At 44.5% G+C, this 26,796-nt stretch overlaps 2 protein-coding genes and 1 long non-coding RNA gene across 4 annotated transcripts; 1 reads left to right on the top strand and 2 right to left on the bottom strand.

Moving 5' to 3' along the window:
• Positions 1-266: 266 nt before the first annotated feature.
• LOC124211285 (obg-like ATPase 1) lies at positions 267-21,275 on the top strand. Its single transcript, XM_046610187.1, has 11 exons — positions 267-408; positions 2,781-2,962; positions 9,517-9,577; positions 10,679-10,806; positions 12,763-12,938; positions 15,860-15,937; positions 16,253-16,350; positions 16,872-17,012; positions 19,877-19,973; positions 20,587-20,709; positions 20,796-21,275. Exons 2-11 carry the CDS (start codon positions 2,782-2,784, stop codon positions 20,904-20,906), a joined length of 1,194 nt encoding a protein of 397 aa, XP_046466143.1. The 5' UTR covers positions 267-408; position 2,781; the 3' UTR covers positions 20,907-21,275.
• A 492-nt stretch (positions 21,276-21,767) lies between these two features.
• Positions 21,768-22,575, bottom strand: LOC124211287 (uncharacterized). 2 transcript variants are annotated; one of them, XR_011176315.1, is made up of 3 exons: positions 22,416-22,575; positions 22,052-22,312; positions 21,768-21,904 (listed from the first exon to the last, which is right to left on the bottom strand). It is a non-coding gene; the product is annotated as an uncharacterized lncRNA (long non-coding RNA). The 2 variants fall into 2 exon arrangements; XR_011176314.1 differs by having other exon boundaries at positions 22,052-22,268.
• Positions 22,576-22,887: 312 nt separating this feature from the next.
• On the bottom strand, positions 22,888-26,709 carry LOC124212308 (uncharacterized). The gene is made up of 5 exons (XM_046612198.2): positions 26,532-26,709; positions 26,170-26,242; positions 25,655-26,082; positions 24,391-24,610; positions 22,888-23,566 (listed from the first exon to the last, which is right to left on the bottom strand). The coding sequence occupies exons 1-5, from the start codon at positions 26,638-26,640 to the stop codon at positions 23,137-23,139; spliced, it is 1,260 nt and encodes a 419-aa protein (XP_046468154.1). The 5' UTR covers positions 26,641-26,709; the 3' UTR covers positions 22,888-23,136.
• Between the last annotated feature and the right edge of the window lie 87 nt (positions 26,710-26,796).

Raw genomic sequence — 26,796 nt, 5'->3', positions numbered from 1 at the left:
ATTTTCCAACGTTGGAAAATAAAAGTGTTTTTGCACAAGTATGTAAAATTCACGCGCAAAGCTACAGCGAATTTCCCCAGAGAAATATATCTTTCCCAAACAACCGTCCGTAAATATATTTGGTAGAGCAGCAGCGACGCGAGCAATGAAACTCCGAGAATACCGAAAAGGGTTCCCGCGGGTTTATATTTAAACACATTCACGGCGCGGGTCGCCTGCGTGCCTCGGTCGATAAGGCAGCTCGAGTTACCCGCGGGAGCGTCCTGCTCGACTGGTAGTGACGTCACCTCGAGCCTATCGTTTCTCCGGATGAAAATATTCTGTCTGCCGACGTGCGGCACGTTGTGCGCGAGGGCTGCATTCACAACACAGTTACAGAAACGCCGGCTGTCTGGTACCCCGTGTCAGGTAATATCTAATTCCTCTTATCAATTCACACTCGGCGAAGTCCGTTTCTTTTCTCCCCGGGGCCGTTGACCCGGCGTTAAAATTCGCGGTCGAATAATTAACCCCAAAAATATCCGCGAGTCGTGCCTGCGAGCAGCTGAGCCTGCGACAGGCCGAAATTAGTTTCGATAGGTTTTCCAGCTGTCTGAAATTCGCAACGAACGAATTTTCGCTTGCTGAAAAAAAAAAGAAGGGGCGTCCCTCTAACTCTCGTATCTCAAACCGAGCCACATTCGCTGCGTTAATTGGCAATTGTTAGGTTAGGTTGGGGCTAGGTTAGGTTTTCGACGCTCTTGCTGGACCCGCACCACGTCGCTTCGGACAATGATTTAGTAGATTGTCGCCAGGCGGCAGCACTGTACAGCTCCTTGATTTCCCGCTCGTCGTTCCAACTTTCAAACTTGAAAAATCCCCCACGAAATAATCTTGCATATGCAATTTATTGCAGGTATAATTATTACACGTGAGCTCGTTATTCTGTTTTCATGTTAGATTCATATTTACCGGTTTACTTTAATTTATATCCGATTGAATTATGTATTCTGCTTTTTCTTGCGAAAATATAATGATTGAATATTATTCGACAGAAAAAGAACGCGTATATTTTTATTTTTTTCAAAATTTACGAACAGAGATCTTACCTCTACGAAATTTAATTATCGAGATTTTTGTAAATTCGCAATACATAGTTTGAGTATTGTGTTTTAATTCGTATTGATTAGATAATTCATTAGTTATGAATCCTCAATTGTGTAAAAAAAAAGAAATTAATTAATGTACCAAATATTCTTGAAAATCAATTCTAATTCACTTGAAATGTATAAAAATTGAAGCTGATTTATTTGTTGCAGTCTTTAATCTTACTTTCCTTCAAGAAGTTGCGGTATCATTTCGAATTTTATGGAATATAAAAATAGCATAGTTATGTAGTACACTTATTCCGTGTTTAAAATAATATTTTTACCATCACCGACTCTCAGAAACCTGAAAATATCTATTACGTGTGAATTCTTACCAACTTCTAGTAAACACGAATTACATCCCGTTGTGAATTCTCCTTCTTATGACGAGCAACATATTGAAGGTATGAATTTTATAATTTTGCAAAAAGATTTCGAACAATTCATCTATTTAAAATTTCCATATAACGGCTATTCGAAATATTCACCCGTCCAAGTTTTGACTTGCATACACATAGAGAGATATTTAGCTGAATTTACAAAATAAGGCGAGGAAAATGATTTTGCTATTCGAAAACATGTCATTCGATTCAATTGAAAAAAAAATGCAAATAAGAATTTATATTATTCAGCAAAGCCACATTTATTCGAATAAACAGAATACATTCTTCGTCACATTTTATCACCACATATGTTACATTCAACAATTTTTGGTTTTTTTTTATCATCTTTGTGTGTATACAGTATGGAACCCACTCGGGTAACCATTATAATAATTGGTAAATTTCGTTGGTAACTCGCTGCTGGGCGGGTACAGAGCTAAAAGAGTAAAAAACAATAAATAAATGGACAAGCGAACGGTCCACACGCCGATCCGTTCTTCCTCGAGCCGCGGGATCCTCGGGGTGTAGCGGCTGCGAGAAGATCGAATATCGCGGTTAGACGAAAACGGCGTCGTCGCGATCGTCGAGAATCATCGGCGTATACCTACGTGTAGGTGTGCGTTCCTGCAACGGCGACGAGCGTCGCGGCGGAGGCGGATTGGCGGCCTGAGGCTGGGTTGCGGATGTGCGGCGTGATGCCGGTGATTCGCGAGTAGCGTGGTGCCCAGTAATCGGGTACCCGCCCGCCATATTCCGCCCCTCTAATGCCGAGGACCCCTTTGGGGCCGATTTCCTCCGCGTCGCCCTCCCCGCGTGCCATCGTTTCATCGGGTTTCAGATGGAATGATGGAGTCGAGTTGGTGCCTCCAAGAACGCGGCTGCAATCTCACGTAAACACAGCAATTCGTTGATGCTGCGCCCGCATTAATATAATTATTTACCGCGAGCTATATAGCATCGCGCGCATTATCCACCGCTGACGCTCTCCGCGTGTATATATACGCGATCATTTACATGTCCCGTCCGAAGCTCCAGAGAAATATAAGCGACGACGGGGACGCGGCCTGCCTGCCTGCCAGGCTGCCCCCGGCGGGGCAAACGGATTCTGAATGCCGGCCGACTACCACGGAAACCATTTCTGACTTCGTACGATTGGCCGTAATGACAAGCGGGTGCCTCGAGCGGCCTCGTTGCGGAAACCGGCGATGCAAGCTCAGCGCGAATAACTCGAATTAAATCGAAGCAATCCTTTATACTGTTTCCTTTACAGAATGGCACCGAAGAAGGTTGAGGAACCGGAAAAGAAGCCGTTGATCGGCCGCGTCGGCACCAATCTCAAGGTCGGCATAGTCGGGATACCCAATGTCGGGAAGTCTACCTTCTTCAACGTTCTTACCAAGAGTCAAGCCGCCGCTGAAAACTTCCCATTCTGCACGATTGACCCAAATGAAAATAAGTATTCATTTTTCACAGTCGTTATTGTAATTCACGTTTTCGCATAAGTATATGACCAATTATACTGACCTTCTTACTCGTCTCGTAACAAGCGAATGAACACTTCTCGTCGATTTTTTTTCGACCATTGTCTGTTTATTCCTGATTTCAAACCACAACTGATCATCGCCTGTCACTTGATTGAAATTATCTCAACCTAAAACACCGAATGTGCGACACGGAATTAGAACGGCTTAAATTTTGCGCAAAGCCCTCGACTAGGGAGGGTGAAAAGTTCGCGGTGAGCACGTCCGTCATCACAAAGCGAAAATACCTCGAGCACGTCAAAGGCTACCCTCCTCGTGTCAAGAGCTCGCCGTCATGGCCACAGCCAAATCCGAGGATTTTCCCGAAGGCGAACATGTACTACGCTTTCAACGAGGACACCAATCCGTTCACTCGCGTTTCTGGGTTCATGGAAACAGTTTGTAATTGCTCGGGGCGTGGTGAGATTCAGCCTCACTTTCCGCCGCCACTGGATCCATTCTCTGATCGTGATCCTTACTCGGAAGAGGAAGCCAGGTGCAAGCAGCTGCTCACCGAGCCCGTCTGCTTTGCGATTTTCGGAAAGCCGCGCCTTAACAGTACTAAACTGGCCAAGATGATCGCGAAGTTCTGGAACTGCGTCCTGATATCACCCGAGTGCCTTCTCAGGGAGGAAATCGAGGCGAACACCGACAAAGGGCGCTGGATCAAGCAGGTGTTAAGAGTTGGACGTAGCGTCGGACCGGAAGTTGTGATGAATTTGGTCGAGTCGAGGCTGAAAGAAAAAGACATCATGCACCGAGGATATGTCGTCGAGGGACTTCCTCTGATTCCGAACGATCCCGACCTCGACTATGCCGCATATCCAAACCCATCATCCGTTCAAATTCCGTTCACCCCGACGAAACAGGCCTCTTTCGTCTCGGCGAAAGTCGACAGCGAGAAGACCGAAGTCGACGACAGCTTGGGCAGTGAGTTGGAAGAGGAAATAAGCGAGATTGCGGAGGAGGAACTTTCGGAGAATGAAGAAGACCTCACTTCGGACAGCTCGAGAAGCTACGATCTTGCAAGGAATCCGTTCGCCACCGAATCTCTGCGCATGATACTGCGCGACGATTATCAATGGGACATCGGGAACCAGATACAGGATATCTTTAGCACCTGGCCATTAAAGCCTGGTGTTGTTATATACGTTGTGTGTCCGGATCCCGACGTGATTCAGAGACGTGGTCAGTTCAGGGTGGATCCTTACTCGGGCGACACGATCGACACCGGGCTTTGGGAAGCGAGAGAAAATTGGAAAGGTCCTTCCTCCGGATCGGACGATGAAGAGATGATTGAGCTCGAGCGAGAAATTGCAAGTGAGCAAGCGCTCATTCATGAGGATCTGAAGAAGCATCTGGTAACGCGATTGTCGGATATGCGATCGAACGTCGAAGTCCAGTGTAGGATTTTTGAGCAGTACGCTTTGCCCTGCATAGAGAGATTCGTTCTCGCCCACAATCCTCAGCACGTGATTCGTGTCGATGGTCGCACTTCGGCCTCGCGCATGTTCCAAGTAGTTCGAGTCAGACTGCGGACGTTGCAGTTGCCCAGGGTTATCTTGCCGAAAAAGATGTTCGACGTGGACGAGCGCGATTCGGTGGTTGGTGGCGAAGAGACTCCGCAGTCCTCGAACGACGGTGAATTCGAAGGAAAAGACAAGCAGGAAGTCGTTCAACAGCTGCGATACAAAGGCGTGGTAGCGTCAAGGTTCCGCTGGACGTTGTCCAAGTGGAAATTCACGTGCCCCGTCGCTCTCTCCAAGGGCCGGAGAATCGAAGGAAGTCCCGCAAACGCGGTTCGGTTTATGAACAAGATGTACTTCATGTCGAGCCCCGAAGCAGCGAGAACGTTCGTTGAAAACCCGCGACCCTTCTTGCTACCACCTAATCCGAAACCGGTATGCAAGATTTTTGTCTACGGTCAGAAACAATCGGGAAAAACAAGTCTTTCCGAGTTCTTGGCGCAAATCTATGGAGGAAAGTTACTCGATCCACAGGCTATAGAAAATCGCGAGATGGATCATCGGAGAAATTCGCTTATCCGGAAAGCTGTTGACGAAATATGCGGCGAGGTCATCGACGAGGTAAATGAAAATCTAGAGAACGAAAGGGATGAACGAGAAGTTGCGAGAATCGCGGCTTTGAGAGGTTGGTGCACGGAAGCTCAATTGGTGGCTGGAAGGCTGCTTCAACTTCTTAAAAATAAATCTGCCAAAGAAGATTACGAACACGAAAAAGAACTTGAAGAGATGCGGGACGAGATTGCCAAGTATAATCTTACTTCTCTGCTCACGGACTTCGAACTCTGCCAACGAGTAGTAGGAGATAAAAATATTCTAATGGACTTTGCGCCGACGGCATTGATTTACATGGAACCTCCGATACGTGAATTGGACGAATACGATCCGGAAGTTGCTGCAATTTTGGTGGAGCGAACTGAAAAAGTTCGTCAAGAGAGAGTCGAGCTCGCTGTCGAAGACGTCGGCAAATTAATCGCAGCCAACATAAACGCTGCACAAACTGCGCCCAATTTTTTAGGTTTGGCGGAATCCGGCTGGGTGGTTGACGGAATGAACGCAAATGTTGAGCTGCTTGAAAAAGTGCTAGAAAAAGGCGTGGAAGTTGAAGAAATTATCGTTCTTCACGAGGCTCAGCCGTACGAGTACTTGATTAAAAAATGGCGTCAGAATTATCGGGACGAGATTGCCAAACAGAGGCTTACGGAAGCTGAGAGTGAGCTGGGAGAAGAAGGAGACCAAGAACGAAAATCTGAAATCTCTGGAGATGTTGATAAGCTAGATGACACAGAAGGAGATTTTGAAGGTCAACCTTCAGAAAGTTCCATTACAGTGAATTCGGAAGACCGAGAACTAACCGAATACATCGATGCCCTTAAACAGTTCGATTCAATCTGGGAGATAATGAGGGAAAAACTACTGGAGAAGGGCTTAAGAATTATAGATGTGAAACTGTCTGCCACGATAAATGTAGAAAGTTACGTGAAACAAGAAATTGACGATCATTATCGATTCGAAGCGACCGTTATGACCGACGAAGAGAAAGACAGAGAAGCTGAAGAGGCAAACCTCGTTGAAGTGTCCTCAGATGTCGAGGAACTCGCGGAGGAGGAAGAGGAAATACCGGAAAAACCATCAGAACAAAAAGACGACCGCCGATTGGGGGACACTGGAGTTTTTTGTCCTGTCGCGCTGCGCAAGCATAACGTATTATGGAAAGGAAAAGACGAATTCAGTGCCATGTTCATGGACAAAATTTATCTGCTCTCGAGCCAAGCGGCTCTCAACGAATTCGTGAATCAGCCTCGTGATTTTGTCCCATGTCGAAGGCCCATGGAACCAGTTCCCTTGCCTAGAGTTTCAATCGTAGGACCACTTGGATCTGGAAAGTCTACGCTGAGCAACGCAATCAGTAGGAATTACGGAATGGCGCATATAGATTTCGAGAAACGCTTAGATCGGTACATGCAAGAGCGCCGTATCCCGTTGGTGAAAAGGAGACCGGAGGACGTCCTTGCGCTCGACGATAACGGTTTACCGTTGGTAAAAGAACCTGAAGGAGATGTGGAACTCCCGGAAGACCTGGGAGATCAACGTTACAATTGTGACAGAGCAACTATTCAGGCATTCGTACGGAAGTACTTGAAAGAGGGAGCAGTTCTTCCAAAAAGAATGCTGAAAGAATGCTTGACGGATTTATTTGAACCACCTTATCGGTGGACTGGCCTTATCTTCGACAATTTTCCCGCTAGCTCTTACGACGCGGATGCTGCTTTGAGCAATTTTGCAGTTCCGGAAATCGTCGTTGAGCTCGTATGCAGTCCCGATGAAGCGCGATCGAGAACAACCTCGAAATTGTACAAAGCTTGGAAAATGAAGCAGGATGAAAGAAAAGCTAACGAGAAGGTGAGATTCGAGAATGAAATGGAAAAAGTTACTAAACTGAGAGAAAAGTGGGTGTTGAAAATGCTGAAAGCTCGCAGAAAGCTCAGGCGCAATCGATTGCTGATCGACCCTGGAAACGGACAAGATGACGAAAGTGGAGACAGCGGAGAAATTGAAGAGCAGGTCTCAACTTCTGACGCGGATATCGATTCTACGGACGACCCCTATGACTCCAGTGATTCAAGCGACTCGGAAGTCGACAAGACTCAAGCTGAAATTGATCGAGCAGAATTCCAGGAGAAATCTCATGCAAGATACAAAGACCCGGTGAAATTTGAGGATTGGGAGCATCCTGCCACTGTTAGAGAGCGGATACGGCGGGAGGTCGACGAAGACTACGAGTTCAGCAGTCAAAAATTGGCAGCAGCTAAATCAGTATTCGAGGAAGAGTCGATACCGTGGATAGAAGTCGACGCTGAGCAAAGCCAGGCCGAAGTCTTGATGACGGTGCTGAAGATTCTGAACCCCTACGTCTTTCGAAATGCTTCATTTTTGGAAAGAGTCGAGGAGGTCGACGTAGAAACTGCCGAAAAGCTGTTGGACAGCGGGTACTACTTTCTGAGCTCATTCGGCAAGTTTTGTCCGGTCCAAATGTTCGAGAATAAAATACCATTTCAGATGTTTTTGCCTCTCGAGGCAGCCCATCAGATATACCCAGTCCTACATCGTCAATACATCTACTTTCTGGCGGGAAAAGAAAGACTAACCGCCTTCATTGAACACCCGTTGAAATATCTTAACCAGGACTCATGCACGCCCCTGATTCCGGCTAGAATCGCAGTCATTGGCCCTCCGAAATGCGGCAAAACAACAATCGCCAACCGCTTTGCTCGCACATACGGAATGAAAGCGATAACTAGAGGCCAGGTGCTTCGACATACGTTGAAAAATTTTTCTTGGACCGAACTAGCGACGCTGACCAGCGCCCATCTTCGAGGTGGCCATACTGCCCTCGACGAGTCCATCGCTCGATGCGTAGAACTCGACTCCATTGATCCTCGCGGTATTTCCCAGGGCTATATTCTCGACGGTTTTCCCGAGAACCAATCGGAAGCCGAGGAGCTCGCCTTCCTCGGCATCCAGCCGATGATCGTCGTCGACCTGAAGGCTGACCTGGACTTCTGCCTGCGCTGTTTGGCGGCGGATTCCAACGCTCGAACAAAGCCTCCGACCTTTTCGCCCTGCTACTTGTCTCACCAGTACGAAGAGTGGCAGGCAGGAGCTGCAGACTATCGTTGCTGGCTGAAAAAATTCTCTCAAAACGTAGTCACCCTCGATGCCACTGCCCAAAAACTCGCGGTATGGATCCGCGCAGACCGTGAAGTTTGCCGGAGGTTTTCGAGCATAAAAAAATACTTTCGGGAAGCTGACTACGACACGGCTCACTCCCTCACCCACTTGTGCGTCTCTCTTTACGAGTTCAGAGAGAGGCAGAGCCGGTACGAGTCCTACTGCCCGGTGTGTCTGGGCCGCGATACTGTCCTCACGTTTTCTGGTACCCCGCCAAATCACGAGGGCATGGTGCAGTTCCGGTCGCATTACTACTGGGTGTGCGATATTCACTTGGCGGCCTTCCTGGCCAACGCTTCGGCAATCCTTTCCTCGATTCAAGGCGTCGTCTTGCCCCAATCTCGCCCCGAGATCGTCGACGAAGAGATCGACGTGAACCACGCTTGCTGGGCGAAGAGACTCAAGGTTTCCGGCTTCTGCCCGGTTACCTACCTCGACAGTCTTCCGGACCGGCGAGTTTTCCCAGGTCTGAACACGCTTGGCGTTGTGTTCAAGGAAGACCTGTACCTATTCTGCTCCACGGAATGTCGCGAAAAATTTATAACCCAGCCGACGAAGTACGCGGATGTTCAGATCAACTTCACGCGTACATTTCCGCCGATAAATATCAACGCTTTGCCCAATCTCGGCTTCCTCGAACAGACTGTCGCCGAACTCGTAATCCGCGCCGTTAACGAAGTCGGCGTTATACGAGTCAAGCTACCGGGAATGACCCCGGAAGTTACGGCAGCTGTTTACATCGGCGTATACCTGAAAATCTACAACACCAAAAGTGATTTGGACGAGGTCGCCGTTTACGAGGAAACCTTGCGGCGGATGAACGCTAGGCGTCATCTCCTTCAAGTCGCTGTTAGAAATGCGAAAAAGATCGTCAACCCCCATGTGACCATTCCCGCCGAGGACAGACTTCCCAAGCGCAGATTTCGATCAGTTTCTCATCGATCGGTTTCGTCGCTTGGCTCCAATCAGTTTCGCCGCAGATCTTCAACTCAGTTTCTCACCGTGGAGCAAATCAAACGCATCTCAAGCCTCAGACAGTCCTCAGTGTAAAGTAATTGGTAGTACTTTACGAATTGCGTATATATGTAAAGTGCGCTGTTCCATTACTTCTGAGTTTGCTGACTCGAAGTTCGTTTGGTTCAAATATTTTTTTTTTTCATTCCCTCAACCCTCTATTTGTATGTCTTTTATAGTGCAGAGTGTGTCTAACCATGTCATTTTGTTCAAGCACGTCGTGTACCGGTTCCGGATGCGCGTTTCGACTACTTGTGCGAGTACTTCAAGCCTCCGAGGTTAGTAAACGAGTTTCAAGGTTACGACTCGAAATATCTCATCGATAAAACGCACGGGGAATAATTCTTATTTGGGGAGAATAAAAAGCTCTCTCTTGTCGAGGAAACCATTCGGAATAAATAGGGAAATTTCCATATGTCTCGCTCTTTATACGAACGACTACGTCGCAGCAGCAGCAGCAGCAGCGACCAGGAAACGTGATCTGCAATGCAGATTAGCGCCCCGTTTTGCCAGTGAAATACCGAGGCACCCTATTCCATCTCTCGTAGAAACTTGTCAGACATTCTGGTTTTCGTAGATTTAACATATTTTTATTTTCAGGATTTCTAGATCACGATATTTAAAAAGTACAAAAATAAGCTCAGTTCAGTCGCTTCGGTACTTCGTATCACGGGTTGTGTACAGGATTGATCATCCAATGATACCTAATGTCAAAAAGTTGCACCTCCCGCATACGCGTGAGAAAATAACTCAAAAATATCTACATGAGCTCAGAAAGTGCAGCGTAACAAAATGCAGCCAGTAATTTTCAGTTCACTGAGTCCATTCAAGTCGCAGCAGTTGATCCGCGAAGATTCTACATGCAAAATAACGCGATTGTCATTCAGGGCGGATGTGGGACGCATGGGGGCATTGCGGGGATACATCTACAGTCTGTACGTACCCAGTTCAGAATACGGGGGGCATAACCACCCCGCACACCAAGAAGCGCGACGTGTAACGTTCGACAGCGCTCCGGAGGCACGTGTCGCCTGCGAAGTCGCCAGACTGTTATGAAAGCCCGCTAATGTAGCCTCTGTGCCCCTGCACGCCTCTCTTCAAAGACTAATTGTTTAATGAGGGCGAGATTAGCATTTAAATACGGCTCATTGTCACGGGGGTCGCGCATTCTCTCCCTTCCCATGCTCCCCCGTTTTCATTTATCCATCTCTCTCCCTACCTTGTCTGTACGCAGATCGCGCGTGCCCCTTTGATCCCGATTCGTACCCACAAAGCGACGCGAATACTTGGAGTAAATCTCCAGTTCCACGGAGCGCACGGGTCGAATCACCTCTGACAAATCTAACCACTCAATTCTCGCCTTTGTTACACCATTTCAGCAAGGTTCCGGGGTTCCTCAACGTCGTCGACATCGCCGGACTAGTTAAGGGCGCCGCCGAAGGCCAGGGGCTCGGAAATGCCTTTCTGTCCCACATCAGCGCCTGTGACGCCATATTTCATCTTTGTCGTGAGTCAAACTTTCCTTTAATACGATAATATTCGAGCTTTCGGAATTGCTTCGAAGCCAGATCCATCTCACGAATCTTATTCACAAAAACTAGCAAGAGCTAGGCCTTTGATCCCCTTTCCTCCCAAATCTCTTTGCGAACAACAACACTCAGCTGTAATTACCGCATGAACGGGTATCGATAATTATTGAAATTTAGCGAAGATTGCTTACATCATCTCTGGCGCATGTGACGGAAAAAAGGAAGCAGCTGCTTTACGAAAAACGTAACTCAGAGGTAGATGCGTCGCGTGGCGTATCAGCACAATGGTATCAATATACCGTCACGACAAGTTTCTTTATATTTAATGATTTGTCGCGTACGCCCCCGCGAACCTGCTGCAGTCTGCAGCCTGCAATTTTCGGCTGGTAAATGTTTGATGTGAATACTTCTACGCGGGTGTACCTGTAAGTATAGTCGGTACATGTACGAGGTATCGGTCCCGGAGTCCAACTGTAATAATTTTCCATAAAACCCCCCAATCGGCGAAAGAAATTGTATAAAAATGTTCAAGACTGATGGCTTCGTATTAGCTGATATCTCCGACTCCAACCTTATACAGGAAATACCAATGCCGCTCGGTATTGTCTTCGTGACTCTGCAGGGTCCCAGTCGGAGAAACACGGAAGACTGATTGTAAGAATATGAACTAAGTACCCTTGTCGCGCTGCCATATGAATGTCCGAACGTTTTCCGGTCGTCCAAGTCAGTCATTACCTACCCTGCTAGGAGACGTCTGACGTAACGTGTGTTCGGCTTTTTCGATGAATGATGCACGAGACCCATCAGCGATCGGTATTGCGTACATGCATTACTCCGCGTTTGTCTCGCTTCGATTACCGTTGTCCGCGGTAATTCTTTTTCTTTTCTTTCACTTATTATCTTTAAAAGCTTCTTTGATTTTCACTTCAACGCCAGTAGAAAAGCGGCTTGGAGTGCTAACGCACAATATACAGTTTACTCACAACGTATTTTCACCTCCTCCTGAGACTCGAACGACATGCATAACCTACATGAAGACCGAAACAAACGCGCGATAAGGATCGAAACTAGGCTCGGTCTGTCGTGAATTCCGAGCAGCGGCCATTAATTCCCTCAGCAACCATTACCGTTGGTACAGGGAAGATCGTACCGGTACGCAGGCATGAAGTCTCGTAATAAACGGCACACCCATTCGATTAGCATATAATACGAGCGCTCGGGTCCGCAGCGTTTGATCGGCCGATTGTATAGTTCGAGTTCGAGGCGTTTTATTAATCCGCGTCGCCGTTCAACATCGCGAAAGAAATTGCCGTGGTACGGGGAACGAGGTAAGAATGATCAGCGGCATGCTTGCATTATGTATAGTTGTGTGATTACTTTTTATCTAATAAAACCCCCGGCGATTTGCCCCTTTGACTGTGGTGATTATTCAGCAATTTGTTGGCGCAATAGTCTATCGCCCGGTATTATACATCGGGAATCATTTACACCTCGCAGGCTGTTGGTAATTTTTGCGGTCAATCTTCGTCGCGGAAAACGGTCATCGTTCGAACAAAAAATCCGTATAATTGAATATGCCAATGATATGCCAAGAAAGGCCAATAGAGAGTAGGAGCAGAAACCGTGCACCTCGGGCTTCTGAATATCCAACGTACCTAACTGCATCCCCAACTTTGTATCGTCGAGGGTTTCAAATAATAATGCGGCCATCGACTGAACCGTTTCTGTCCCCTTCGCCGCGGCTCCATCGTCCCCTGTCTTCTTATCTTCGCGTGCAACTTCTTTGGCAGAAAAAGTCACCGGTGTACCTACTGCGATATTCATTGCGGTTGTTACGGAAAGTTGACTTTTCGTGTGCGCAATATGCCACGTTACGTACCGCATACGCCACGCGAAACCGACGTTCTTTTAACATCCGTTTTAATTTCATACAGGAGCCTTCGAGGACGATGACGTAACCCACATCGAAGGCGAGGTCAACCCTGTCAGAGATCTTGAGATCATCAGCGAGGAACTCAGGCTCAAGGACGTCGAGTTCCTCAATGCCCATCTCGAGAAACTTGAGAAATTGGTTGTTCGGGGTAACGACAAGAAACTGAAGCCCGAATACGTAAGTGCGAAGAAAAATAATGTCGTAGAATTTTGCATTTCTCTTTCAACTTTTGGATTCCTTTCAACGTTCCGTAAAAAAAGGTCCTTCCAATTTCATTGGCGAAAATTTCTGTCCAAGTTCGTCGATTGTTTTGGAGAGATTTTTCGACCTGGGGGAAAAATTAGCCCCGTCATCGTAACCGGCGGTTGTACGGAAATGAATCGGCGAAGGAAAAAGACCGAAGAATAAAATGTGTAATTTTATTTATTTTTTTTTCCTCTCTGCTCCTTTGTCTTATTTTTCTGCGATACGTGTACAAGACATCCGCGACGTACGTACCGACACACCACCGCTGTTCTCCACGAGCCGAAGAAATGAAATAGGAAAGTCAAACATCGATTTGTTAAATCGATGTGTTCACGACGGGGAGCGTGACTTGCGGACACCTCGAGTGAAGCTAGCTCGAAGATAATGTGAGTTCGAACAAGACCCCGTGCTGTGATTGAGCCGAGCCTCAGCTGCTCCGCGGTCTATTATCGCCCCGTAAGAATTCCGAAACGCCATCACGTCCCATCTGATTGATCATTTTTCCTCTCTTATTTCGAGTTTTCATTCAACCCGAGGTATATACCGCACGGGGCATATAATGTGACGGCGGACAAATCAGTTATTCAATTTATCACCCTGAGGATGAGTCAGTCCCGCCGATCGAACGCCGCAAAGACCTGCGTGGAGAGCCGACCTTATCTCGCCTGAATTGTTATTCCGCAAACGATTGAGGATAAACGATCGCGATGCTCTTCGCCGCGCATCGATGTATGGGATGTACTTCGCGAAGCGCGTTTTACTTCCCTGTGCAGCAGATGTTACAACGATCCAGTGTTTGAATAATACGTCCTTTGGCGAGATTGTCTCGAGGCGGTGGAAAAGCCTCTCGAAACATTTAATTTTCGTATACCGTCAACGACTCCTGATGATACCCCTCATCTCGTAGATCCAGCGAATGGATCGATTCGCCGACAAATTGCACGCCGTTTCTGCTTCGTCGTCGGTGGTTCGAGCCTGCTGAACTTTATCGCATCCTGGACCATTCCATACGCTGCAACAAATCCGGTGAAGCGTGATTAATAGGGATGAAATAACGGCCGGACAACTGAACGGCAACTCCCAGTACAAAGTCGGCATTCCGGATTGCTCGAACTATTACCAAAGTACCGAACAATCCCGAGCGATTATTGTCGAGAACGAAAAATTTGCAAATTTACGTTAACATTTGTACGATTTCCCCCGTTTGTTTTTTGGAACAAAATTTTCGAACTTGAGAATCATTCGGAGCTTCGATTCGTCGATTCAACGTTGTTGAAACGGAGTAGCGATTATTCGACGGCTGTAAAGATTGTTTCGGTGTAAGTGATCCGTGCTCAGGCAATTTCCGGAGTAGCCAATTATCCGGAGTGGCTTGCGTCTGTAACAGTTGAATTTAGCCGCCAAAGCAGGGGCTACGGGACTCAGTGATAGGTAGGTCCGTAGAGAGGGGGGCTTTCACCTAAGCGGTGATACGACGGGTTCAAATCGATGGAGAAGTGTAAGCGAGAGACGACGGGTTAGAATCGATCGAGAAGTGTAAGCGAGAGACGACGGATTAGAATCGATTGAAAAGTATAAGCGGGAGACGACGGATGGGGGTTGATCGTCATCTGGGTGCGCTCTAAATAAAGAATCATAACGAACGAAGAAAGACAACCGACGAAAATGAAGTAAACGCATACGGATTCCCGATCTAGGAAAACCCACCAAGATATGACGGACGAGGGAATTCGAATTCAGCCGGGCACGGAATTAGCGAGCGCAACCAAAGAAATGGGAACTGGGATCTGAAGAATATCCTCTATGACGCTTATGATAAGTTTTTATATATTCTGACCTGTACTATTTTATTTGTAATTTTATGAGTATGCCTTTTATGGAATTGTTGTCGTCCTAGATGTCCGCCGTCCCCATTTTATTTATATAATTTATTTATTATTTTCGTTGATATTTATACGCTTCTTTTATTCGGTTCTAATTTATTGATACATGTCATTAAGTCATACCAAACGTCCGAAATTTCGTTTTAAATAAAAACAATAAAAAACAATAAAAGTAAATTGATAACGGAAGATTTTCGTTAATTGCGAGGGGCTCCGCAATTGGAGTTAATCCTAGTCTAAACAAACCGCGAAAACGAAAAGACCGTTACACGTCGGCGTGCAGTTGGAGAAATTTACCGACACAGATAGCAATCAGGCATGTTCTGGTTTGCGCGGATGCACTGCCGGAGTTACAGGGTATAAGGTTACAGAAGGTGTGGAGTGTTTGAAAAACTCTCAGCGGATTGCGCCGGAGCGCGAGCCGCGTTCTAAACTACCGGAGTTTCTCGGTAAAGGGTGATCGGCTGTTTTAGCTCTTCGATTGATTTCTTCTGGGAAACTATCCGCACTGGCCCCGTTCCCGACCCTTTGTCTTTGCCATTCGATGATCAAGGACAAGAGTCGAGTTTGCCTTAGCTTCCATTTTCCCCGCTCGTCATTTCGCGGCCGCGTTACTTTATCGCCGAGCAATTCACACGCGACGGATGCACAACTCGCTTTGAAACAAACATTGGAAGCGGTTTAACCGACGGACGGACCTCCGGCAACATTTTTTCCCTGTAACGTTTACACGAAGCCTTATCCGCAGGTGAGAAAAAAATTCGCAGTAAAACGCATCTCGGTTTGTTATCGTTTCGCCGATGGCTGATGGAGCAACGATCATCGCCGGAACAACGAAAAGCTTCGAGATGTGCAATATACCACCTTCCGTTATCATATCCGCCTAATTCAAACATTATTCTCTCAAGCATTCGAATTCTTCGTACACTGTCATCGATTTAATGACGAGATGATATTTTATCCTTCCAGGATACCCTCCTTAAGGTCAAATCCATTCTGGTTGACGAGAAAAAGCACATCAGATTTGCCGATTGGAGTGCAAATGACGTAAGTTTCTTATCTTCGTGAATTTTTCAAGCCATTGAGAGCTGCTCCAAATTTGCACCGTTTTATTGTTTTGAATCCGCAAGCTTAAACGAACTTTTGCTACTTATTCCAAGTAAATAGTTAGTGTACTCAAGTTTCGCGAAAGTAGTTCGATACAGCGATTGTTACGAACCAATGGAATCAGATTACATTAGTGTTAAAGACAATCGGCTGACTCAGTGAAAATTCAGACTCAATTGCTGAGTTGGGAAAAAATGTCCCTTCACGCACGTCAATATCAATTGGAATTAAATGTGATACGGTTGATAATTGTAGATTGAAGTGCTGAACAAGTATCTCTTCCTAACGTCGAAGCCGGTAATCTACCTGGTGAACCTGTCCGAAAAGGATTACATCCGCAAGAAGAACAAGTGGTGAGTGAATTCGGAGTTTGAGTTTTAAAGTATCGAACCTTACCCTACACCCAATATTCAGCCAGAAGTCCGTGCACGATATATTTTCGATTTGCTCTGAAGAGGAGATAAAATCCAGAAATCAAATCGCTCATTCGTCGGTGTTCCGATGTGTGTAGTAATAAAAGTAGTAGGATACCGCCTGTGTAAAGGTATGTGTACACGGTCGCGCATTACCGTATCAATTATTCAGTCACGATTTATAGGTATCCGGTTGTGATAATGCCGTGGGAATTGACAGTTGAAAATTAAACGTTCTGTGTATGTCGCGTGGCGCGATTGTCGCAGGCCAATCAGTTCGGCGATTTCGATTTTGATTTCTCGTATCACGACGACGACGACAACAGCGCTACTTTAATACAGTCGACTTCCTCACATTTACAGCAATTTCATTTCCACTTCTCTTTCGTGATATCGGAATTTTCCCAACGATCAAGCTTGTTCGCGATGTAATCGGACCACGTTTCTTTTCCCCTTTACAGGCTAATCAAGATCAAAGAATGGGTCGATAAAAACGACCCCGGTTCCGCTCTGATCCCGTTCAGCGGTGTGTTCGAGAACAAGATCTTTGACATGGAGGATGAGGAGCGCGCCAAGTACTTCGAGGAGCACAAAGCAACCAGGTGAGTAGTCCTCGTTTAATCACCAAGATTCGAAAAAAAAAAGAAAAGAAAAAGATACTACGACGACGACGTGGAAAAGTTTTTTGGCCCACGAAAGAGCCGCGATTAGTCGGTTACGGCCGATCGGTATTCAACGTTGCGAATTCCCTCTCGACCAAGATGACTAAATCAATTGCGACCCGAGGCTCTGGGGCTGCTAAATACGTACGTGAGGCCGGACGAGCGGGTCGTAAATGGAGTAAATTCGCGCTTTCTCACCGCTCAATAATCCCCCGAGTTGGAAGAGAGATTTCGCGAGGTCCCAACCCCGGCGAGACTGGGCCGCAGCCTCGGTAATAACGGAGGACTTTTCCTTACCGGAGACCTAGACTTATCCCTTTCTCGCCGGCGTCCCCTATGGAACTATAAAAGTATAACTATACGGCCGTTAGTCTTGGCTCGCTCATTATATTTTTACGAACGGCTATTCAAATTCTTTCAAAATTGCGCAAAAACACCCGTCGTGTATAATCTTGCACCGTGGACTAGCTACTTTGGTCACTCTTAGCCACGGGGGTTCCCGTAATGTCCGACCTCCCAACTACGGATTTTGTGCCCAATTTCTATCCTCCGTTTCAACCGCTTTTCATTACCTTCTCCACCCTCTCAAACCTTCCTGGTATTATTTGTTACCCTCTTACAAATTTTTCGTTGTTTTACGATGTCCTGAGGCAACGGTAACAACAACAACAACAACAACATCAACAACCCCCGTGCACGTTGGCCTAATTTCACGAAGGCTGCCTCGTCCGGAATCAGTGCAAGCAAATTAATGCCGCCGTGAGCTAATTTTTTAAGAGAAAAATCACCCGTGACTTCGTCTTTCGCCCATCAAACCACAATCGGTGGTTCTTGTTGTACGAAAACTTTGATTTGTCTGGATTGGAGATAGGCCAAATTGTTTATCGTATATACAATGATTTACAGCTACTTCGGTCATTGTACTTAGTAATTTTCAAGACTCGTATATTGAAATAGCGAATTTAATTCTATGAGAATGTTGTCCCGTTTATTTAATCCGTGCTTTTTGTTTCGTCTATTGACAACCGCACCGTTTCCACGTTGAATTTTTCATCGCGAAGACTACGTGGACGCAAACACGCGCGCAGGGTTGAGAACCTGTAATTTTGCAATGATTTTGCATCGTTTTCAGAAGCGTATTAGGCCGATTGGTTATCAACTAGCTCGCATGATTCTAGTGCCAAGTGAGTCACGCCCCTTTCCAAATCTCTGCCAACCACGGGTAACCGGTATTTTACCGATTACTTTTTCATCAATGCGGTCTCTAACGCTTAACCAGCATCGGCGCTTTCATATTTCTGCTCCTATTGAAATTGTATAGTTGTTCTAAAACGCGTTCGTATCGCCGCGCCTCTAATTGCTCGACCAATTCCAACTTGCACAGAATTCAACAACCTTGTACAGTATTCAGTATTCAGATGACATTTCTGAAATTCTTTCGCCGGCGATGAAAGTCTTTTCAACGATTTAATGCAATTTTTTTTTCCCAATTTTACAGCGGAGAAGTAACGCCGGATCAGAAGTCTGTTAATTTGTTTTTCGAAATCTTAATGTTGCGTGATTTAATCCTTTTAGGTTCACACATTCCTCAGGGTGATGCGGAATGATATCTCATGACGTGTACCGTAGTATCGTCATTTCGTCGCTGGCTGCGTCCCTTTCGGCTGGTGAATATAATGATTGCCGTTGAATAAATGGAATTACGCGATATAGGATCGAATAGAAAGAATTAGAAGCCACATTGGAAAATCATAGCGTGGTACGAAGCTGGATCCTCGGCCCTCGACTGTATTAGCGATGACATAACGTCCCCTAATGTGTGTTATTTCATGAAATGACGAGAGTGAAACCGATGCCTGAACGGCATCTCTTCCCTCGCCCCGCCGCGTTCTCCCAACGGGGGAATTGGTGTCTATGATTACAGGGCTCTCTTGATTTATTAAAAAAATCACATCGCAACCTCGTCGCATCGCGTCGGGTTCTCTTGTGACAAACAAAAAATAAAAAAAAGAAATTAATAAAAATAACAGATAAAAAAAGAAACGGGTCGCTGTCGCATGAAGTTAGGGTAGAATACCTCCCAATAAAAAGTAAAAATATTCTACTCCGTCGTCGATATCGTCGAACCGTCGACGCGATAAGTGAGCTGCGATCCTCAAGAGCCAAAAAATAATTCCCCTCGATGCGGGGCATCAGCCGCGGCGGCGGCGGCGGCGGAATAACCGGCAATCAGAGGGCGGGTCGCCACGATTTTATTTCCAGGTCACAAATCGCTGGATTTAAAGAATGGTCTTCGAATGATAAAATTGGGCCGCTCGTTTCGTCCGGCTTTATGTGTATTCCATGAAGTCTGGGGCTCCGTTCGCTACAGAATACACCTTCTAGGCGCTGCAGGTACCCCGTCATTAGGAAATATTTGGCTCGAGACAATCACGTTTCGTCGACCTCGTATCTTTCCTTCCTCGCTTCCCCGCTCTCTCTCTCCCTCTCTCTTTCTCTCTTCCATTTTTGCTCATCTCATAGTTTACGTACACCTCTGTCATTTAAATTATTCGTTTCTTAGCTAAACTAATTGAAATGCGTAACGATCATTCGTCATTTGACCCCAGAGCCGACTTTCTTTATACTTCATCGCTTGTAACGTTTCATCAAAAATTGCATTAATTTTTGTATATTTATAGGTATAATATATAGTTATATTTATCCATCTGAAATTTTTTATCCATTTTTATTTTGAAAGAACAACATTTTTTAAATAGGAATTCTTCACTTGTAAAGTAATTTTCTTATTTGTGTGTTTGCAGTGCGTTGGACAAGATTATCGTTCAAGGATACAAGGCGTTGCAGCTTCAGTATTTCTTCACCGCTGGTCACGACGAAGTCAAGGCTTGGACAATCCCGGTAAGATGTGGTTAGATATTTAATTCGCATAAGTCTTTAACGACATTAAGTACAGTACCAGGATCAAGAATATCGTCAAGGGATGAATTTGCCGGCGAGCAATGAGCCTCGCAAGCAGCGTGTTTCAGTTTTTTCCTCAGCCAATTTTTCCTGGTTCTCCACGTTTCTGCTCACCTAGCGACTTGCAGTTATTCAAAATATTCTTTTCTTGAATATCAATGCTTATTTTTACGACGATTGCTAGAAATTAATCGAGCAATTTCTTATCGATATATTGACTTATTCAAATCCTACCCTGAACCTTCAACTATGAAGGGTGTTTCGGAAGCGCTCTGCATTAGCCACATGAGGACCTTACGCTGGTAAGTATGCCGGATACCGATGCAAGCTTGCCTTCTCCTCACCATGCGTAGATGGCTGAGTCCGGTACAGGCAATGATGCCAATCGTTGATCCTGAGGAACAGAGTTGTTTCATTGGTAAAGCAGTTTTCCACCCGTCGAGATTCGGCGCGGTGTTTAAATTTAGCCTAAGAACCAGCTCGTCGTTGGCTCATAGAATCGCCGAACGAATTTTCATGCGCTATGCTATGTTCGCCTGAATTGGAATTTCAGAAAGGAGCGAAAGCGCCACAAGCTGCCGGAAGAATTCACACGGATTTCGAAAAAGGTTTCATCATGGCTGAGGTAATGAAGTTTGACGACTTCAAAAACGAGGGATCGGAAGCCGCGGTCAAGGTACGCTGGTATTTTCGCAATTCTTCTACACGGAGTCGCTTAAAGATATCTCCAGAATTTTTCTTATTCATCTGTACCATTTTCAGGCGGCTGGAAAGTACAGGCAACAGGGTCGAAACTACGTCGTAGAAGACGGGGACATAATCTTCTTCAAGTTTAATGCGGGCGCGGGGCTGAAAGACGCCAAGAAGAAGTGATGGCGCGCCTTTTTTGCACCGCTGCTGGTTCACCTCTACGCCAGAGTTGATCTTTTTTACAGCGCCCACAGTCGCGATTATGCGAATCGTTGGCTGATCGGCTCGATCATGAGATTAGTTTGAGAATGCATTTTTAATTCTGTTATGCGCGAGGTTCAATTTTTCTTCACGCATAAGTGCGAGGTATCCATTGAAATTTTTTATCACGCCGAGGTAATATTTTGATCGATATTCTAACCAGCTAGCGGCAATCCTTTACGCTCCAGATAACGGATAAGCGTAATCCAAGTTGAAAAAAGGATTAGCATTTGTTTGTACTTTTCTGTATTTATTTCGAAATCGTTAAATAAATTAATGCTATCGAATTTTTTTCATCGTTACAACGACTTCTTTCGTAAATTATACTCGAATCGCTTTACAAAATTGACGATTTATTTCCACTTGAGTTTCTAGCAATATATACCATTGTTCTATGTATGATATCAAAGAATAAGAATAACGCTGAATTATGTACTACTTTTCTGGTTTAGCATATTACGAAATTTATTAATCGTTATGAAACTTAATTATCGAAATTTGGGGCAGTTGCCGCATGAACAGATCCTTTCTATACATAGACCTGGGGGTAACGTATCTCACATACGTAGCTGAAGGCCTGTTTGCAATCCCGATCGTCAAGCTTGCCATTTTTTCTAATGGCTACACAATGTTCCTTATTCCCCACATTGTTTGGCTCTCCTCTTTCCCACATGCTGTATCCTGCTTTATATATCGATTGATTTTCTATGGTTACGAATTCACCCTCGTTAAACAAGTCGTGGGCACCGATCCAAATCGTTTTTATGTTTGCTGTATCGACGAGTTTACTGATGACTTGAGCCTCTTCCACGGAGTTAATGATTGCCAAGTGACCACCTTCATCTTGACAATTATGCCGAGCCGAATTCCAAGAGGCCGTTTCGATGTGCAGCTTGTGAGCGCCGATGCCAGATGTGTATCTGCAATAATTACTGTAAAATATTCGACCCATTTCTAATACCAAGATTCAACATACGGCCGCATCTGGTGCAGAAAAGCGACCGAACTAACACAAAGTTGTCCACCGGAGCGCGAGCAATTTCTGCAGGTACGGAAAATTTACTTACATGTAATTATTGCGTCTAGCGCGAAGCGAGATCAGCTGGTCAATGATGCTGGTTGAAGTCAGGTTTAGTCCGGGAACTACTGACGATTGGTTGTTGTACATTGTGCCGAAAAAATTAACCGTCCCGAGTACAACGAAAGTCAGTGCGGACGCCATGTTTCCAGTAACCGAATGCAGCCTTGGGCTATCGAGAGAGACGTTCTTGGTGGTCTAAATCACTATGGATAACGAGATTATCACCTTGACCCGTGACCACGTGACACTTTATTTTTGCACCCGAAACATATACGGTTTAGCCAATTATAATCCACTATTTTTCATAAAAATTAAGGAATGAAGTTTACGCCAATAAAAAATTTTCATACGCATACGATGATGCTCCTAATCCAGGCTTCTCTCGCAAACGAAGCTGCAATATTGATTGACGCAATTCTGGTCGCTGAGTTTACCGGTTGTCCTGTCCCTGGATCCACAACGCTCAGTTCCGTCCTCGTTGGGTTCACCCGCAATGACTGAAAAGCTAGAAGAACTGTATCATGCTAATGCAAAAGGAAACTTTGATCCCTAGTTACTGTGTGGTATACAGAAACATGTAACGATAGAAGTGGCTATTATCAACATGAACGTGACCCTGCATTCCCCGTTATCATATGCAAACAATGTGGAATTTATTCTTGGATGCAAAGAAAGTTGTTACAGATATCGTTGTACAGCAGAAGGGTCAGAGAAACCGAAACGATTTGGGATCGTTGATACAATCAAACATGGGTCGGATGTCCTGAAAATATTTTTCAAATACTCAATTCTTACTACGAAATATAGAAAACAGTTTTTCGTTTCAGCGAAGTTTTTTTATTTTATTATTTTACATTTACATTGATAGGTACGAAAATTTCAGCATTTTGCATGTTAATACGCGTATTACAAGATATGAAAATTGTAGAAAAATCTCAAATTAGGTGTTACTTTCAAATGCATATAATAGTATACAAAACGATTACGTAACCACATGATCCAACCTTCAGTGAATTAATATTGCCAATAGTACATCATTTGTAATATAGATTCGTAATGTGGATAATAATATCAATATCCGATAGTGCGAGGTAGCGAAGTTTGGCGTAACTCGCAAACGAAGTTGGTAATCTTAGAGGCGCAATTTTGGTCGTTGAATTTACCGTCTCTTGCGTCGATCGATCCACAACGCTCATTTCCATCCTTGTTGTTAGGTTCGCCCTGGTGCCATTCGCTGAATCCTGCCTCAAACAGGGATTGACCTTCGATCGTCACCCACTGGTTTTTCTTGTACATATCATGAAAACCAATGTGAGCATAGTTCGGGTCATTGCTACCTATCACAGAACCCGCTTTTGCCAGAAGTTCAACAACGAGTTTCGATTCAGCCTGAGAATTGATGATGGCTAAATGGGCTCCCTCGTCTCGACATTTCGCCCAAGCGTCGGACCAAGAAACCGCTTGAGTGTGAACCTTATGAGCACCGATTCCCGGCGTGTAGCTACAGATAATAGGAATCAATCATGGTGAGTGAGTCATCAGATACAGATAAATAAGTTGTCGAGAAAAATTTTTACTCTCCAAGGGCCACATGCCACTGATATTCCAAAATTTTTGATCGACGTGAAGCTTTAACTGCAAACAAAGCTTCACAAAATAAATATTCACGATCAGTTCTTTTGAAACTATGTTGTTCATTTCGTTCCGAAATATTTCTTTGAATAACGTCGAACATTGGCGTTCTTAAAAAAGTCATTACTCGGCGTCAACTTTTACTCAGGAAAATTTGAAATAATTCCATAACTTCCTGCAAGTTATTGCGTGGAGAAAAAAATACGCTATACGATTTTGCTTCGAATGATGTGAAAATTGTTGATGTGTGTAAATTGAAAAAAGTTGATGATTCGGGAAAATTTTGTTCCAGAAGAAACTTTGGTATTAAACTTCAATGTACTTCAATACTTATATTGTATCTCTGTTTTATTTTAATCGATCTTCGCAAATTAGTGGCATATTCTAACAGTTAATCGTGAATTTGCAAATTGGATAATAACTTTTGTTCCTCGTGCTACCAGGATAGCTGTATAAAATCATTTCAGATTATGATAAAAAGAATTTTGTGGTGCATAGTAGATTTTAAAGAACAACAACTTTTTACGTTATTTGAACTAATATCTCAGAAAATACTGACTACAATCAGTCCCAATGAGCGAAAAAATATCTTGTTTTGCGAGATCTTATTTATATGAATATGTACGTGCCAATAAAAAACAAAAAAAAACGTAGTTTCATTGATAAATTCCCTTAAGGGATGAACTTTCTTACGTATAGTCATCCCGCTTAGTGAGATCGTTGGTTGGTATCGAGGCGAAATTAGGTGCTACTGCTCCAGCGTTAAACGCTGGGGTGAGGAAATACGCTTGCCCAAAAACTAACAACGGTAGCGCGGACGACATTGTGTTCTTTCTTGAGGTATGCGATCGACTGCAGAAGACGAAACGAGAGACGGTATGATGAGACTTGTAATCAGACCATTTTAAATAACCTTATCCCCTTGACTGTAACGCGCAATTAATCTCTATACGTCATTGCAATAAAGTTCACCTCGGCGACAAATATGATTGACCTCCTCGCAATTAAATTTCCTAATGTTGATGGTTCTTGTCTTGATGTGGGTTTTTCAACAAAAACATCAGCTCGGATGAAGCTGTATTGAATACCACCGATGTGATTAAAGCTCAGTCGACTTGAGCCTACAATACTCGTTATCGCATGCAAACAGCGTGAAAGTTATTTGCGGATACAAAGAAGGATATAACCGTAATTTTTGCGTAGAACTTCAACTATACACAGTCAAGAATCTTTTCACTCATGAAACTAATCGTTAAACTTACCACGAATATCCATCTGATCATAATTAATACCTGGTTTGAACGATCGAAAAAACCTTCAAAGATTTGAGCTCGTTAGAATAATTCGAATAAAGAATTGGGGACATTGTTGTATTTTTCATGGACTTTTTGTGGCGAGATTGTTTATATATAATTTTTATATTTGCAACTGTATTAAATTATCGTTTAGTGTGGGTACAGTCCATCTAATTGGCTGGTGATTAGAGTTATACACTTTCCATTTTATATTCTTTCACATTGGCATAATTTAGTATAATCCTTTTTTTCCACCACGTGGTAGAATTCTAAAAAAATGACAGCCATGCAAAATATAATTAAATCCACAATCACCGGTCACTTAAACCTTAAGCGTAGATGAATCCTTAAATTTTTCTCACACATTTATTTAACTATTTTTTCTTTACAACTATCTGCCTTCAAATTTTAAGATTTTACAAGCTAACAATCGTTATCTAAATATGTATTCGCGAATATTTTAACTGATTTGGAATGTCTCGCACAATAATCGCAACTTTATCATCAATTGTACATTACAAGTACGTTTTTTACATCATGTCTTACACAGGTGAGTCCGATTACATTATCGGATTGAATTTCTGACATTTTCTTAGCATACATTGAAAGACTGCCCATTATCATATGATATAGATGTCTTAACGTTTGATGAATTTTACATTATGCTGCAATGCTGTGGACTGTATCTCGAGCCGCCGGAACTTCGCATATAAACCCAAATAGTTGACCTTTGCACGGGAGGTCATTGAGACGTCCATTATCGTGTATCCCTCCACAATTTTGATTATTATTCAAATTGTTGGGTTGATTAGTGTACCAGAGGTCGTATCCAGCCTTTTCCAACGACTCTCCGTGAATAGTTACGTACTCACCCTCCCGGTAAAGGTCGTGAAAACCAATGAACGCATCGTACGGATATTCTGAGCCCGTAATCCGCTCTGCTTTTTTAAAGACCAGAGAGACGGCATCTGCTTCAGCGACGCTGTTAATGACGGCCAAGTGACCGCCTTCTTCTTGACAGATTAGCCGTGCCTCAACCCAAGTTGTTGCTCGCGTATGAAGCTTGTAGCCACCCAAACCGTGTACGTACCTGCCGATAATGATTTTGACGACGTTTGTAACAGAAATTATGCCCAACTTGAAATTGAATAATCGTGAACCTTCCTATTCGACTTACGTGTAGTCGTCCCGTTTCTTGGATGATGATTGACCGCGTACCAGACAAGGGGCTGTGTCATTTGCAGTCTGCACTGAAACCAAATAAAGCGATAAGTCACCCCAAGAAATTACAGTGGACAAAATCTGAACTCGACCGCCGTATTGAGGAACTGTGTATAATATCTGATCACGTACAGATTATACGTATATACACCTTAACCGACCATAAACGTTTATCTGGCAAATAGATTTTGTTTGTTGCGTATAGGTATAACAAAGTAGTCATTTTTCTAATTTCAAAATTGTAAAATAAGCTTTCGCGAAGACTTTACAAAGTTCAAATGACAGAAACTCACATAATGTTCAACCAAAACTACTCACAAGGTATGGCAACCAATAGGACTCCGTTAGTCGTGGCATCCACCTGTAATTGTTTCACCGTTGCCGCCAGTGCGAGGAATATGGCTCCAATTACAACAATACTTGCCATATTTTATTGAGTGGTAACTCGGACGCTTCGATGCGGTTGACTGACACGTCTGCTTAGCTGGGTTCTATGCTTTGGAATAATTTTGTGTCAAGTAATATTGTGGGGATCATATCTTAACTTCGGTAGTAAGAGTGGGAGAAACCGCAACGCAATTGC

This window comes from Neodiprion pinetum, chromosome 2 (genome assembly GCF_021155775.2).
Source record: "Neodiprion pinetum isolate iyNeoPine1 chromosome 2, iyNeoPine1.2, whole genome shotgun sequence".
In the NCBI taxonomy this organism is placed as follows: domain Eukaryota; kingdom Metazoa; phylum Arthropoda; class Insecta; order Hymenoptera; family Diprionidae; genus Neodiprion; species Neodiprion pinetum.
Note: the sequence above shows the minus strand (reverse complement) of the source record. Positions and strands in the feature narration are given on the sequence as shown.

Coding starts and splice junctions, on each gene's coding strand:
- LOC124212308 (XM_046612198.2), bottom strand. CDS start 26,640: ATGGCAAGTATTGTTGTAATTGGAGCCATATTCCTCGCACTGGCGGCA. Junction 26,243..26,531: donor CCTATTGGTTGCCATACCTT/GTGAGTAGTTTT, acceptor ATTTGGTTTCAG/TGCAGACTGCAAATGACACA. Junction 23,567..24,390: donor ACTAAGCGGGATGACTATAC/GTAAGAAAGTTC, acceptor TATTATCTGTAG/CTACACGCCGGGAATCGGTG.
- LOC124211285 (XM_046610187.1), top strand. CDS start 2,782: ATGGCACCGAAGAAGGTTGAGGAACCGGAAAAGAAGCCGTTGATCGGC. Junction 2,963..9,516: donor CACGATTGACCCAAATGAAA/ATAAGTATTCAT, acceptor TTGTTCAAGCAC/GTCGTGTACCGGTTCCGGAT. Junction 19,974..20,586: donor TCAAGGCTTGGACAATCCCG/GTAAGATGTGGT, acceptor TTGGAATTTCAG/AAAGGAGCGAAAGCGCCACA.